General features: G+C 39.7%; 2 protein-coding genes across 5 annotated transcripts; one reads left to right on the forward strand and one right to left on the reverse strand.

Annotated features, from left to right (window-relative positions):
• Positions 1–3,232: 3,232 nt before the first annotated feature.
• On the forward strand, positions 3,233–10,686 carry LOC114246771 (RNA demethylase ALKBH7, mitochondrial). Of its 3 annotated transcripts, XM_089733819.1 has the most exons (6): positions 3,233–3,247; positions 4,432–4,606; positions 5,085–5,272; positions 5,815–5,982; positions 6,755–6,879; positions 7,376–7,622. In XM_089733819.1, exons 2-6 carry the CDS (start codon positions 4,489–4,491, stop codon positions 7,491–7,493), a joined length of 717 nt encoding a protein of 238 aa, XP_089589945.1. In that variant the 5' UTR covers positions 3,233–3,247; positions 4,432–4,488; the 3' UTR covers positions 7,494–7,622. The 3 variants fall into 3 exon arrangements, with proteins under 3 accessions (XP_089589945.1, XP_089589946.1, XP_028035259.2); XM_089733820.1 differs by lacking the exons at positions 3,233–3,247; positions 7,376–7,622 and adding an exon at positions 10,255–10,686; XM_028179458.2 differs by lacking the exons at positions 3,233–3,247; positions 7,376–7,622 and adding an exon at positions 8,638–9,209.
• LOC114246770 (uncharacterized) lies at positions 9,198–14,673 on the reverse strand. 2 transcript variants are annotated; one of them, XM_028179457.2, is made up of 8 exons: positions 14,054–14,673; positions 13,250–13,377; positions 11,419–11,632; positions 11,036–11,203; positions 10,313–10,572; positions 9,684–9,788; positions 9,502–9,574; positions 9,198–9,429 (listed from the first exon to the last, which is right to left on the reverse strand). In XM_028179457.2, the coding sequence occupies exons 1-8, from the start codon at positions 14,210–14,212 to the stop codon at positions 9,325–9,327; spliced, it is 1,212 nt and encodes a 403-aa protein (XP_028035258.2). In that variant the 5' UTR covers positions 14,213–14,673; the 3' UTR covers positions 9,198–9,324. The 2 variants fall into 2 exon arrangements, with proteins under 2 accessions (XP_028035258.2, XP_089589944.1); XM_089733818.1 differs by having other exon boundaries at positions 9,198–9,574; positions 14,054–14,665.
• Between the last annotated feature and the right edge of the window lie 436 nt (positions 14,674–15,109).

A 15,109-nucleotide genomic window follows, 5' to 3' on the forward strand; every position in this document is an offset into this window, starting at 1 on the left:
TCAAGACTCAACTTATTTCTTTGGTTGAGCAGTGACTATTTAATTGGAACTATTTTAAAATTCAATCTGAAGGTCGATTTTGTCCCTATTTACCCCATTTTACGGTACATACCTATTAACATAGACCTATATAGTAGGGACACGACATATTGTTCTATACGTACAATTGCTTATATAAATAGCACCCATTTTGAAGGCACATACATAAACATATATCTATCTCGCTCTTACTCAGCACTTTAACTCGCAGGAAAACAATATAACAGTATTTCAGTGCGTACATAAAATGAAACACGAATATACGTAAATGTCTCCGTCTCCGTCTAATGAGGCCGAAAATCCGCCATGTTTAGCGCGCCAAATGTCATTGTCACGTCCGCGTCAGTTCGGCGGTCTGTTTTGGGCACTGAAGTAGGAAACCTATGGAAATGAAACGTCACAAAAAATTCGTGCCACTATGACGTCATCTGGCCACAAAACATGGCGGTTTTAGTGCTGCCCAGAAGATTTTAATGTTAGTAGGTTTTATCGATAAACGTTCTTGGCTTATTTTATTTTAAATATTGTTGAGTATGAATGTATTTGTAGAATTTATACTTTAATAGGAATTAAGTATATTGTTATTTGCAAAGATGATGTGATTTAGATATTATATGAAATCTAAGACGAGTTCGTGCTTCAAATTTTCCAAGTAAACGATATGACGATTTTTTAAATTTGCTACACTGATTTTATAAAGTTGTCGTTTGCCGCAAAACATAAGTCGTCGTGGCCTAACGGATAAGACGTCCGGTGCATTCGTGTTGAGCGATGCACCGGCGTTCGAATCCCGCAGGCGGGTACCAATTTTTCTAATGAAATACGTACTCAACAAATGTTCACGATTGACTTCCACGGTGAAGGAATAACATCGTGTAATAAAAATGAAACCCGCAAAATTATAATTTGCGTAATTACTGGTGGTAGGACCTCTTGTGAGTCCGCGCGGGTGGGTACCACCACCCTGCCTATTTCTGCCGTGAAGCAGTAATGCGTTTCGGTTTGAAGGGTGGGGCAGCCGTTGTAACTATACGGGAAACTTTAGAACTTGTATCTCAAGGTAGGTGGCGCATTTACGTTGTGGATGTCTATGGGCTCCAGTAACCACTTAACACCAGGTGGGCTGTGAGCTCGTCCACCCATCTAAGCAATAAAAAAAAAAAAAAAAAGATATGGCATAGTACAGTGCCATCGGCCCATTTTTAGCATGCTGAATGTTATCGTATTTTGAGTACGTGTTTTTCTTAAACTATTACAATCTATTTTAATTGTTTTGCTGACTCTAAAGTCCGTAACAGACTACCGCAGTGCACCTCAAGGAAGGTGCACCGCACCATTTGAATCACTCTCACTTGAGAGTGATTCAAATTTTAAACTTATCAAGGGACCGCGTGAAAAAAAAACACCTACAGAACATTTATTCATTATTAAAAACGTAATTCCTTGTGACTTCCTCTCTAAAATCACTTAATTATTAAATATTTAACGAATTTACAATAGTGTTTTACTCACTGCGGAATAAAACTATTTTATTTAAATAGTTCCGAAGAGATTTTGTCGGTAGCCTTTTTCCCGAAATATCTAAACAGAATGTCTAAATATGTTTTGATGACATATTTTAAAGAGGTTTTTATGATTAGTGTCATGATGAATAGATTCCGACCGAAAAATGGTGTCCGATATTTCGGATTCAAATATATTATTAAGTGTATAATCTATGTTTCGGATGAGGGCTCCATAATGAATTTAAATATATATAGATAATAGTTTTGGGGCATCGACCTTCTTGAGATCCTATAAAATATGTTTTAATTATTATTTTTGTATGTTTTAAGCATGATAAAATTAGAAATTTTATATAAGCAATCATATTAAATCGATATCAAAGTCAATAAATAATGTACAACCCAAAACAGACGGCCGAACTGACGTGACAATGACATTTGGCGCGCTAAACATGGCGGATTTTCGGCCTCATTAGACGGAGACGGAGACATTTACGTATAGTCATGTTTCATTTTATGTACGCACTGAAATACTGTTATATTGTTTTCCTGCGAGTTAAAGTGCTGAGTAAGAACGAGATAGATATATGTTTATGTGTGTGCCTTCAAAATGGGTGCTATTTATATAAGCAATTGTACGTATAGAACAATATGTCGTGTCCCTACTATATAGGTCTATGGTTTTGGGTTGTACATTATTTATTGACTTTGATATCGATTTAATATGATTGCTTATATAAAATTTCTTATTTTATCATGCTTAAAACATACAAAAATAATAATTAAAACATATTTTATAGGATCTCAAGAAAGTCGTCGGAACTATTTAAATAAAATAGTTTTATAACACTATTGTCAACTCGTTAAATATTTAATAAATAAGTGATTTTAGAGAGGAAATCACAAGGAATGACGTTTGTAATTTTATTAACGAATAAATGTTCTGTAGGTGTTTTTTTTTATCAGGCGGTCCCTTGATAAGTTTAAAATTTGAATCACTCTCAAGTGAGAGTGATTCAAATGGTGCGGCGTACCTTCCTTGAGGTGCGTTGCGGTAATGTGTTACGGACTTTAGAGTCAGCAAAACAATTAAAATAGATTGTAATAGTCTAAGAAAAACACGTACTCAAAATACGATAACATTCAGCATGCTAGAAATGGGCAGATGGCACTGTACTACGCCATATCTTTATGTTTTGCGGCAAACGACAACTTTATAAAATCAGTGTAGCTTTCCTACTTCAGTGCCTATTAATCAAACAATATGACACGTTTTGGCGGGAACGCGAGGAGTGAAGTTGTGTGATTTGTTTTATTTTGTCTCATTAGTGTTTCTTCAGGTTTAAATGTGTAATAACGATGGTTTATTAACTGTTTAATATCTGTGAAAGTACACAAATGTGGGAAAATGAAACAAAGCCGCTGGACGTAATTTCTCGGGAGACTCCAAAAGGTCCACTGAAAAAATCTCAGTAAATGACCACCATTTTACCAAGATTATATTTCAGTTCATATCATCTCATTTCATTTAATATCATCCCAGTTGATTAATGTCTCAAATTAATGATCTTCATTTAATTTCACTCAATATTATCATTTTTCATAAAAATAAGAATATTAATTAAAATTAGACATGACTTAAAGATCTTAGTGACCAGGTCATAAAATGGCCTTAAAAAAATCAAACAGTTTGAAGTTTTGAAGGATGGAAATAGTGTTGCCACCTTGGTGGTTTTTCCATCAGAACTGGTGATTTTTCGAGGCGTTTAGTGGTATTTTTTCATTATATAGCGATTTTTTTTATTTTTAGTGGTTTTTGACGGTTTTTCAATAAGGAATCTGGCAACATACTTTTGATAGGGAAATCTCCTGATATTCCTAAATTTCATGATGATGTTTTCAGCTTAGGTACTATATAACTGGGGAATTCCTAGGCGAGGTCGTTTGTTAATGAATGTTTTCTTTTTACTTTGTCCCATTATAACGCGGGTATCGAAAGAGTATTTAGTGTAATGAACATTGTAAAAAGTAAACTGCGGAACAGGACGGCTGGTCCACTTTTAAATACTGTTATTTTTATAAAAAATAGGCTTAAAGCTATTGATGAAAAGTGTTTCAACTATGAATTACCAAGCGATGTCATAGCACCTATTGGTCTAAACACAAAATAATCTTACGAAACCACAAGACTACACCTTTAGCATCGACATCGTCAACGGTAGCATCTACGAGTAAGAATGATGATGAAGTTGTAGAAGATTTTATATTTGATTGACTAGAATTTCAATTTACACACATTTTCTCTTGATTTTTACACTTCTAATTCTTATTCTTACTCTTCTGATTAAAAAATATACATATTAATGTGGTTTTATTTTACTGCCTATAGAATATTAGGAGCCAGTTATACAGTTTCCAGATGAGTTCCCGAAGTCTATAGCTAACGAATCGTTCATTCAAAACAGTCATTTAACCAATCGTAGATATCTCTTATTACAGAACTGGTGAAACTGGTGCTAAACATAATCGACTTAGAATTTTTTTAGTCTGATTCAAATTCAAAAACTTAGCTGAAGTTGGTGGTTTTTTTATGAGCAAAATTTCCGCAAATATCATTATTATTCGATTTTTCATTATCATTTCACGATCATTATTATTCGATTCGATATTTCAGCAAAAAATCTGGTGACATTTTTCTCTTGACCTAGCGCCATAGATTATACACTTAATATATTATATTGCACCTACCAATATTTACCTTTCGTTGACTGGTAGAGAATGCCTTAGGCATTAAGTCCGCCAATGTAAATTTTACACGAAGTGTAATGAATAAATAAATACAAAAAAATGTGCCTAGCGCCTTAAAAAATTCTGAGGTGGCAACACTGGATGGAAATTAAATTGATGGAAATTGGGAAAATAGATAGAAATAGCATAAGCAAAAATGCGTTTGCTTACTTTTAGTTTCTTAAAAAATTGCACATTAAAATCATTTTTTAATGGGAAACCGAGAAAATATAGTAGAGTAACACAGACTGAACCCAAAATTCCACAACTTAAAGGTAAACAATTAATTTGTTAATTTTTATGTTTCAGCCGATGAACCAAAATGCTTAAATATTATTGTTATTTATCAAATTTTGTAGTAAATTACTGTGTTAAATAGTTGATGTTTCTTTTTATCAAAAATTAAAAACGTATCCGAAAATGTGTTCGATCTATTTTTGTATTAACGAATTATTCGCGTAATAGGTATTTACTTATCTTATCTATTTAAAATTTAATAAGTATAAGTTCTAAATTCAATGTGTTCCAATGGGTTCCATTTACAATGACAGCAAATCGAACTTATTACAGAATCAAAACCCCATACTTGCTGATCTTTGCCCACTATTCACCCCATACCAGCTCCCTTACTCGTCCTGGTGAAATTAGTAAAGCCTCTGAGGTATAGCCATCGCTCCGTCAACAAAAAAGTAGTCTATTTAGTTTCTGCCTGTTAGCTTAAATTAAAATTAAAACATTTCCTGGTAATTACAGGAGATCCCAATTACATTGAAATATCTCCAACGTGGGGCACAGATATCAAGCCTGAGCTACGAGCTGCCGTACTCCAGGATATGCAAGTGTACCCAGGCTTCGTCACTGAACAAGAAGAGGCATCATTGCTGGCTGAATTAGAACCGTACCTCAAGAGAATGAGATATGAATTTGATCATTGGGATGATGTAATTTGATTTTACCATATGTTTATATTAATGCAGTTAACTCAAACAAAAAACAGTTTTTACTGATAAAAAGAATAGAGATATTGTCAAAATTACAATTGTGACTTGTGTGCAACCTAAAAATGTTCCTCCAACTTAGAAACTATTTGTGGGACACAAGTCTTTTTTTACACAAGCGAACTGCTTTCAACATTTAGCAGAGATAGTATAGCAGAGTGGTAGGGCGTATGGTAAGCTTGAACAGGTATATAGCACCATCCTGCAAATTCCTGACGTGAAGCTGTTATTTGTTCTGACTTAGGAATATGAGACAACAGCTGTGATATAATACAACTGAGATTTAGATCTCATGCCGCAAGGTGCGTGGCGGAATTTCTTTTCTGGGCTCCGGTTCTGAGCGTCTCTGAGCATCAGCAACAACCACCAACGAGCAGCCCGACCTCGCAGGGTGACTTCGCCTCGCCGGGTCAGTGGCGGCAGTAGGAAAAGCGCGACTAATATTAACAGTTGTTTTTGTAAAAATGTACCTTACGCTTCTCTAGGCCATCCAAGGCTTCAGAGAGACGGAACGCAGCCAGTTCAAGCCAGAGAACCAAGTCATACTGGACCGTGTTAAAGCGTTAGCCTTTACAACCGACACACTACCGCACGTGCACGTCTTGGACCTGGCCGCCGCTGGGTTCATAAAGCCGCATATTGATGCTGTCCGAGTAAGTACAGACACAATCGTCATTTTCGTAGTTTATGTAGTATTTATACAACAATGTAGAGTTGGCAGAGCTCGCCCCACAGTTAGAAATGACGCGAGTCATGGAGCAGTTGAGACGGCTGGCTGTATCTGTGGGGTATTTCAAGTTCTTTGGAGGCATCTTTGGAGGCATCGTTTTTGGGACACATCAATGCATTGTTAGGTCTAGAACATTTTCCGACCTTCGGCAGTCATTAGTAATTTGCATGTTTTTTATTATTGCTTAGATGGGTGGACGAGCTCACGGTCCACCTGGTGTGAAGTGGTTACTGGAGCCCATAGACATCTACAACGTAAATGCGCCACCCACCTTGAGATATGAGTTCTAAGGTCTCAGTATAATTACAAGGGCTCCCCCACCCTTTAAACCGAAACGCATTACTGCTTCACGGCAGAAATAGGGCAGGGTGGTGGTACCTACCCGTGCGGATTCACAAGAGGTCCTACCACCAGTAATCACGCAAATTATAATTTTGCGGGTTTGATTTTTTTTACACGATGTTATTCCTTCACCGTGGAATACCACCGTGAACATTTGTTTGAGTACGTATTTCATTAGAAAAATTGGTACCGGCCTGAGATACGAACACCGATGCATCACTCAACACGAATGCATCGGACGTCTTATCCTTTAGGCCACGACGACTTGTCTGGTTGTAGTCGCGGCGTAGTCCCCTGATTAGTTCGGGGGAAGTCTGCCGCGCCAGGTCATTGAGGACGGCGACGTGTTGCAGTTCTGCGGCGACGTGATAGCGGGCGTGTGCCTGTGCTCCAGCGCCGTCATGCGCCTGGAGCACCAGCACGAGCCGGCCCTCGCCCTGCACGCGCTGCTCGAGCGCCGGGCGCTCTACGTCATGAAGTAAGTAGTGTCTCTGTGATTGTTCACGTAGATAGATAGACGAGTATACGGCCCACCTGATAATTGGTTATGGCTCATGGACGTCAGCAATGCTAGGGGCACAGCTAAGCCGGTGCCTACTGCTGAGTACTCTTCGTAAGCCTCGTTTGGAGAAAAAATCTCTGGAAACGTACTGTAGATGAACGCAACGGTTCCAGGCAGTAAGAACTCTACCCCGGTGGCTGGAAGTACGTTCGTAAAAGTAGCTAGTATTTGGGAGCCCCGGCCCAGAGCAGTAGCAGTACTCAACGCGAAGCCAGACTTGTACTTTGTAAAGCAACAATATTTGTCCAGGCGTGAAGTACCGACACGCTTCCTTAAGGATTCCCAGCATTTTGATGCTTACTTGACTGGGCATCGCCGGAAATATCGACCCCAAATATCCCAAAACTGGTGGAAGCTTGTAGGGATACTCGTTAGAATTGCGGCACCATGACAAAAAGGTCCTTCTCCGCAGTAAGCCCACAAACCCGTGTCATCACCGCCTCACACCACTTGGAGACTCGCCCCAGGGAGTTCTGTCCTTTAGACACAAGCTTCGATCGTCTCTCCTGCACCACGCTCCGAGAGACTGATGGTCGATATATCGCGCACCCCCGTGCTGCCATCCACATAGCAGTGCATGCCATCAACAGATAGCATGTCATTGATATACAGGATGAAAAGAATGGAAGGAAAGCACTGAACCTTGTGGAACGCCAACATTAATCGTCATGGTATCGGAGCAGCAGCTTCCGCAAGCTAATAACTTTGACAAAAGTGCCTATGCCAGGCCTGCCTATACCTTGTCAAAAGCCTTCACGATATCAAGACGAGAGCCTTGCCCTCCACGGCTTCAGCCCACCTGTTAGTAAGGTAGTACCAGAAGATTGCCAGCTGAGAAACCGTGACGCAAACCGTACAGTCGGTCACTGATTAGCTGGCGATCCTCAAGATACCTCAGGAGTTGCGTATTTATTATCCGCTCCATCACCTTGGAAACTAAGGAAATTTCATGATGAGCCTATAACTCGATGGATCCGAACTGTCAGCACCCTTCTTGGGGATAGGCTGTACATGGCGATTTTTCATGAAAATGGAACCCAGGTAATGCTAAGAAGAGAGGCGATACAAACGCATTAGTACAGGTATCGGCTCTTACGCACGTCTTCAAAACCACTGCAGGGATGCAATCTGGTCCATTAAGACCCTTGGACGTCCAGGAGCGAAAGCTCCCGCTTGACCGCACACTGTGAAGCAGGTCTCCGACAGACATAATATATGAGACCGGGGGATGCTTCGTGGCGTGGTTTTCCTGTCATCAATAGTCGAGTTCGAGCCTTCTTTTGCGCAATGTGGGTCAGGCTGTCATCGAACTTGCGCAGACCAGATCAACAAAAGTTTCTCTCTAAAACTTTGACGAGCGACCAAAAAGCACAGTTCCCGGAGTGATGATAACTCTTCATTAGCTCGCCAATTCTGGCAACGTGCTCCGTCTCCGGATTGTCATTAGCCCTAGTAGTAGGACTGGGCACCTCAGAAAAAGGAACGAATAGTTACACACACTGGAATCACGTATTTATGTCGGTTCCATAGGAGCCACCCCCATCAGTAGGATGCACTGTCTGCCCTCTCTTTCTAGTAGTAATGATTTTGTAATGCCTTCATTGACTTTTTTACAGCAATTACACATAAATTTTGGTTTAGCAAAAAAAGAATGTATTTATATTGAATCGACAGAGGCGTGGCTCGCTATGAGTTCACGCACGCGGTCCTGGGCGGCGAGCGCAGCCGCTGGCGCCACCGCCCCGTGCCGCGCCGCCGCCGCGTCGCCGTGCTGTGCCGCGCCCGCCCCGAGCCCTCTACTTGAGCGCAGTCCAACCACTCATACATACATACATATCCTTAGTCATTTAATAAATAGTGAACGGACGATGTAAAGCCGACAAAACACCAGGGTCAATAACCTAATGTTTTTTGTTGTTCATTTTTAAAATAAAGGTTTTTTATTTAAGTACACAAGTAATATATTAGTATAATAATTTTCGTTGGCTTTTTCCTGACTGGGTGCAGAGACAGGAATCAATATTCTAGCTTTCCATTTCTGAAACCGCGCCTGCTGCAAGGAGCGCGTTTAGGACATGTTTGATCCTGGTGAACCAGTGGATAAAAAATGAAGATTAGCTACAAACGAACCTAAATCCTTGGGATTTTCTGCACAGTTATCTGTTATGGAAATGTGTTGTTATTTATATACAGTATATTATTGATATGTCTGGTTGTTGTTCCAATAAATATACTTGTTACTGTTATTGCATTTATTTTTATTACATTCATTCAACAATTTACAGCAATCAGTTTCATTGATTGAGAACTGTAGGCCAAGAGCGGTGCGCACCTTCTGAAGTGTCCGCCTGGAGCCTGGTGTCACTGCACACTCTCGTCGACCTCTCCGTCCTCCAGGGTCTCCACTTCGAGGTACTCCACCTCGCCTTCGTCGCCCTCCTCCTGGGACTCGGCACCCAACTCGTCCTGTGAACAGTTTGGTATATAAGCTGCTCCGACGCCACTCAGATCGCGGGGGGCGGGGGTTGGGGGGCGTACCTTCAGGTCCGGGGAGGCGCGGTCGGCGCGGTGCACGCGCGCATGACGTTTCATGGCCGCCACGGAACCGAACCTGAAAAACGTGTTTAACATGCCTTTTAGTAAGGTTCTTTATTATTGAGACCGTCACTGTCACTTCGAGATAAGATTGGTGGAATACAAGTGTGCGGGACAGTACGTACGTGCGGCTGCAGTGGCGGCACGCGGCGCCGGGCGGGCGGGGCGGCGCGGGCTCGGCCGGCAGCTCGGCGCCGTGGCACTTGCGGACGTGCGCCAGCAGGCTGCTCCTGCACGCAATCATACGTCTTAGCATACGTGCAGTTGACCGTTTGATACCTTATTATACTTATGCATGGCTATGAATTCATTCTAAATATAAATGAATTTTATTTTAAAAATATGAAATTATATTTGCTAATTCAGTCATTTGTTTATTGATTAATTAACGTTTTTTATTTTTGCTATATCAAAATGTTCACAATAAAAATACCATGTAATTAAGCAGTATGAAATTCGTGGCGGTAACTTGACTACGCAAACGGCTCACAACATTAATGAGGTGTGAAATTTTGATTCCATAAATGAACCCCGTGTTCGCCCCAAAACGAAAGTCAACATCGTTGAATTAAAGACGGTAGTGGAAATAATATAAATTTTATAAAAAAATTACATTAATTTTTCCATACTAAATGGAAAATTTGTTGGTTATGGACTTACATATTATTATAATATGATTTATCTTTTTTTTTTCAGATGTTAGCAGTGAGTGATGAGTGTAAATAAATTGAAACCTACCCTCAATATGACATACCTGGCCGCAAACCGAAGGATGCACGAGTCGTATCCGCAGACGAACTGCTTGGCCTGGCGGTGCCGCAGCAGGTGGGCGGCCAGCAGCTCCCCGTCCGGGAAGGAGCGGAAGCAGCACGGGCACAGCGGGCGGCCGCGTGACGTCACGCCGTGCGCCGCCGCCGCGTGCGCCGACAGCGCCGCGCGGTCCGCCAGCTCGGCGCCGCACGACGGGCACCGGCACGCGCACGCCGCCTCGTGCCGACGCAGCTCCGACTGCCGCTGCAACCACGCACACGCTCCCGTGATAACGAATAAAATCCTACATAGATTCAAAATGGACGTTAAACTCAAGAATGTGATATGATTACAATAAAATTTAAATTAAAATATTATTACAAATGACCTCTCTATACACAAATATTTAGAGCCTTAAATGTTATTTCGTTTGTTGTTTATGCTTCTCTCAAATATAATTTAAACTCAAAGTATGGGTTGGAACAGCGCTCCTAGCGGCAACCGAGGGGAAGCTATTCCAACTATATACAAATTTGAGTTAACTTTTATGTGATCGAGAAGTCAAAAAACTCGCACTAAGCACACACAGAATTTAGTTTCTTTACAAACATTTGGTAGAATTTTGAGCACAGGCAATACTATCATATCATAGACCTACCTACGTCTACCTTACATACGTTAACAGGATGTGACCAACAGAGTCACAATTCCCGATATTTAAATTAACCTGGAATGTAGTCCCGCAGACATAGCAAGTGTTGTCAGTGGTATCGGCGTGAGAAGCCAGATGATCGTGAAGAGCGGTGCGTGTCGCGAACTGTGCCCCGCACGTCCAGCACGCGTGTGACGCTGCCCTGCCGTGAGACTCCACGTGGGTGCGGTACTCGCTCACGCGCTGCAAGAATACATTTCACAATTATTTTACAATTATTAGTTTCAGTTATTTCACAGTTATTAGTTCTGTGTTCCACCAGCCACAGATAATCACAGTACTTTGGCTGTTTCATGCTTTTGTTCAGACTTTTCCTGTCATCTCCTGTGCTTCAATGGTGACCAACTAGTTTATGCGTTTCCTACTGAAGATGTGTTAATACTATTCAGTTGTCTCACTTGAAATGAAGCTGGACAAACTGTACACTGATATACAGTATCTCCTCTTGCATTTCTGGCCCTTTCCAACTCCTCATCATCAGCTTTAGCAGCAGCTGCCAAGGCTGCTTTGTCAACCATGATGATGTCTTCTTCATTGTAACATCCTCCAGATGCTAAGTTAGAACCTCCCACTACTATGAAGACATCTATTTTCTGTGTGAGTTCATGAAGTCTGTGAATACAAATTGACATATTAAATAGTAGAGAATATCATTCAAGGTGGGTAGTGGTATTCACACGGTTGTGTTTTACTTTTGAAGATATACAAGCTCGTTCATCTATTAGAGGTTAAGTAAATTTATAAACTTCATCAATTACACCGGCCGACAAATGAAAAATTTTTGAAAGTTGTTTGTATTTGAACCACAAATATCACCAATTTATACTATCTTAAACACAAAAACACCTACATATTTGCCCTATCACATCAGATTTTATTAAAAGAAGGAAAAAGCATTCTTTTCAAAATTTAAAGAAAAAATCAATAATCATATTACAAAAACATATATTTGAACATTTACAAAGAAAACATTGAGTCTAAACAATGCTACAGGACTATTTAGAGTGACATCTTTTACGTTTCGCGACAAAATTACGTCTGGGTGTAGTTTTTTTGTGAGTATCTTCAGTAACATCACGTGTCAGTGACCAGCAGTAATCAGCCATCATATTCACATTCCATCGACCTTGGTACCTTGTCTCCATAGTTTTTATGTCCTGATGAAACCTTTCTCCCTGCTCTTTACTGTAATCACCAAGATTATCAGGAAAAAAGTCCACATGTGAATCTAGAAAGTGGAGTTTTATGCTCATATTACACCCCAATTTTTGATACTTATCCAATAAGTTTGCAACCTTATTTTTATAGTCGGGATGTTTATTATTTCCTAGAAAATTGTTGACAACATCTTTGAACGCCAGCCAAGCATCTGATTCAGTGTTATTCATTGTGGCATCAAATTTTTCATCAGCCATCAAAGATCTGACTTGCGGTCCATCGAACACTCCCTTCTTAAATTTTTGCATCAGATAATCTTGGAAATTTTTTACACAGGTATTCAAAATTAGCATTGTTTTTATCCAATACTTTAACGAACTGTTTCATCATACCGAGTTTGATATGAAGCGGAGGTAGTAAAATTTTTTCAGGACTAATTAAATTTTTTCGTGTAACGTTCTTTGTTCCTACTTTGAGATTTTTACGAGGATTCCATTGTTTTTGTACGTAGTGCTTGTCTCGTGCTCTACTGTCCCACTCGCACAAGAAGCATGGAAATTTTGTATATAAGTAAAAAGTAAAACGTAAGATTTTTTTATATAAACACACTAATTTCAGTAAAAATTTTATAAACAAAGTAACTGTAGAGGTTTATTTGCAAGTAAACCTGTTTCGAATGGGTGTGTCGTTGTTGCAACTAATATATTTCCTCATGAGAGGTCGCACAATTCGAGAAAAGAGCGCCAAAATCTAAAATTTAATTTATTTTAATCAAAAAGTTTAAAATAGCCAATATCTTAACTTTTTTAAAAACCTGATGTGATACGATAAAATGAGGTATAATTTCGTGATCAGCACTACCAAATTAGTGGAAAAAAATAATCAGAACTTTAACAAGGAAAATGATGTCGGCCGGTGTTATCAGTTTGTGTTTCTATAGTAGTGTTCTACAGTAGTTCACTATAGTAGTTCTATACATAAGTTTTAAAGCAAGATATTTTCAATAGAAATTTGATAGAAATCATTACATTAAAGCAATAAAATTCTCTAATTCATCAATGATTTACATACTTTCTCCTGAGTGATCTGATCTTCTCACTAAGAGGCGGTACTCCACTTGAGGAGAGTGCAGTGCTGAATTCATAAGCTTCTAGTGTACGTTGGATACAGCTTGAGCACAGTCGACCTTCAGGTACTACCTGAGGTCAATAAGAATATAAAGTTTAATTAAAAAGTTTAGAGTTTAACTTATGTCTAGCCTGTGGCGGGTAGCCATCATACATCATCATCATCATCATTCTTTCCTATTACCCTCTGCTGGGGTGTAGGGCTCGAATCAAATTTTTCCATTTATACATACAACGATATCATACAATGCAAGATAATTTACAGATGCTTGAATCTCGCTTACGACATTTTCAAGATAAGCTCACATATATACAAGTTCCGAACAACAACATTCGGGCCGTCGGTCTACCGAGCAATATCACCCGCTCGGTGGAAGATCTTCCCTTAAATAAACAAGGTTAAATTTTTTAAATAGATTAGATCAAATTAAACATATTATTATATGAAACACCATTACTGGCAGCAAGCAATATCTTAGAAAAGATATTCGGAGGAGAAAGGCAGGGTATATTATATTATTGGGTGGATCGATGGATTATAAAAATGTCGTGACCCAAAAAAGTTCAGACGCTTGAATTAGTAATCAGAAATCATATATTTATAAATAACACAAATATTGTGTTGCAGGAGTTGGGAAATAGGAAATTTATAATCATGCTTGCAAGGTTATAAACTTAAATGAAAATACTAATCAATGGATTTTTTGCTGAAATTCCGCAGTATTATGCTAATAGTGGCTAGGCTAACCTTGTTGTTGTTAAGATGTAGTAGCATCATCCTCAGTGGCGTTTGTCCCGGTGGAGCTTCCGTGTCATATTCTTCTGGCGACTGCAAGTCGCTAACATTTCCACACACACAGCACGACTCTGATACAATTTCTAACTTTAATTCGTCCATAGTTACCATCTAATAGGTTTTAATACAGTACTATTAACCACGGCATCAAAAGATATTGTGATACGGAGGTTTGTTTACAAATCCGAGAAACAGACTTTCGTTTGTTTCGTCTTTTGACAGGCAAATGAGGCCAAGATAGCATAAGGCATAAGCACCAAGCACCTAGCTTTTTTACAAATGAAACTAGGTCTATTAGGCTATGTACAGTGAAATGTAATTTATTTTGCAATAGAAACCTTCGAGAAAATTGGTTGGAATTAACTAAGATTTCATTTAACTTTTTGCAAAATCTCAATAGTTATACCCTGCGATTCTCTTGCATTTTCAAAACGAAAGGTAGTACTGCTTCTAGGCAGGAATAGGTAGGGTAGTGTTGTCTGCCTCTGTGGACTCACAGACATCCTACATTCCTACCACCAGTAAAGTTAACTTTCACAGATGCTAATGCCGGCCACTGACGTACATTGTACGAATGTTTGCGCGCATGTGAAGGGCCGTCAAACATTCATTCGCAAACCTAGCGGCTGTGCAAATGGGTTCGCATACTCAATTTGCGAACCCGTTTGCGCTTCCTCCTACACTTGTTTACGAATGTCTCACGAATTTCTCCTCCTTTTTAATTCGTCAATAGAACATTGAAGAGAAAAATAGTTTTTAATTCTTTCCCAGACATCATTAACAGCCATGCTGTTTTTATGGGATTTCTTTTGATGAAGATACGCTACACAGTAGACGTCAAGAACTATGAAAATGGCGTATAGTATACGTCCGTTACCTTCGCAATCGTCGGCGCAACTAGGCAAGCGAATGTGTGGGAGACTACGCGAAGGTTCGAGGTTCGCGCACTTTGATGTCTGTTAAAAAACCGACACACCTTGGAAAACCACGAATGCAGCGAAAACTTTG

The sequence above is a fragment of the Bombyx mandarina genome, chromosome 16 (assembly GCF_030267445.1).
Source record: "Bombyx mandarina strain Sakado chromosome 16, ASM3026744v2".
Lineage (NCBI taxonomy): Eukaryota > Metazoa > Arthropoda > Insecta > Lepidoptera > Bombycidae > Bombyx > Bombyx mandarina.

Bases quoted from the DNA above. Each gene is read 5' to 3' on its own strand.
- LOC114246771 (XM_028179458.2), top strand. From the start codon at position 4,489: ATGCGTTTGCTTACTTTTAGTTTCTTAAAAAATTGCACATTAAAATCA. The intron at 5,273-5,814 runs GTAATTTGATTT...ACGCTTCTCTAG, and splicing joins AATTTGATCATTGGGATGAT to GCCATCCAAGGCTTCAGAGA. The intron at 6,880-8,637 runs GTAAGTAGTGTC...TTGAATCGACAG, and splicing joins CGGGCGCTCTACGTCATGAA to AGGCGTGGCTCGCTATGAGT.
- LOC114246770 (XM_089733818.1), bottom strand. From the start codon at position 14,212: ATGGTAACTATGGACGAATTAAAGTTAGAAATTGTATCAGAGTCGTGC. The intron at 11,633-13,249 runs GTATGTAAATCA...TTGTATTCACAG, and splicing joins ATCAGATCACTCAGGAGAAA to ACTTCATGAACTCACACAGA. The intron at 11,204-11,418 runs GTGAGACAACTG...GTATTCTTGCAG, and splicing joins TTTGTCCAGCTTCATTTCAA to CGCGTGAGCGAGTACCGCAC.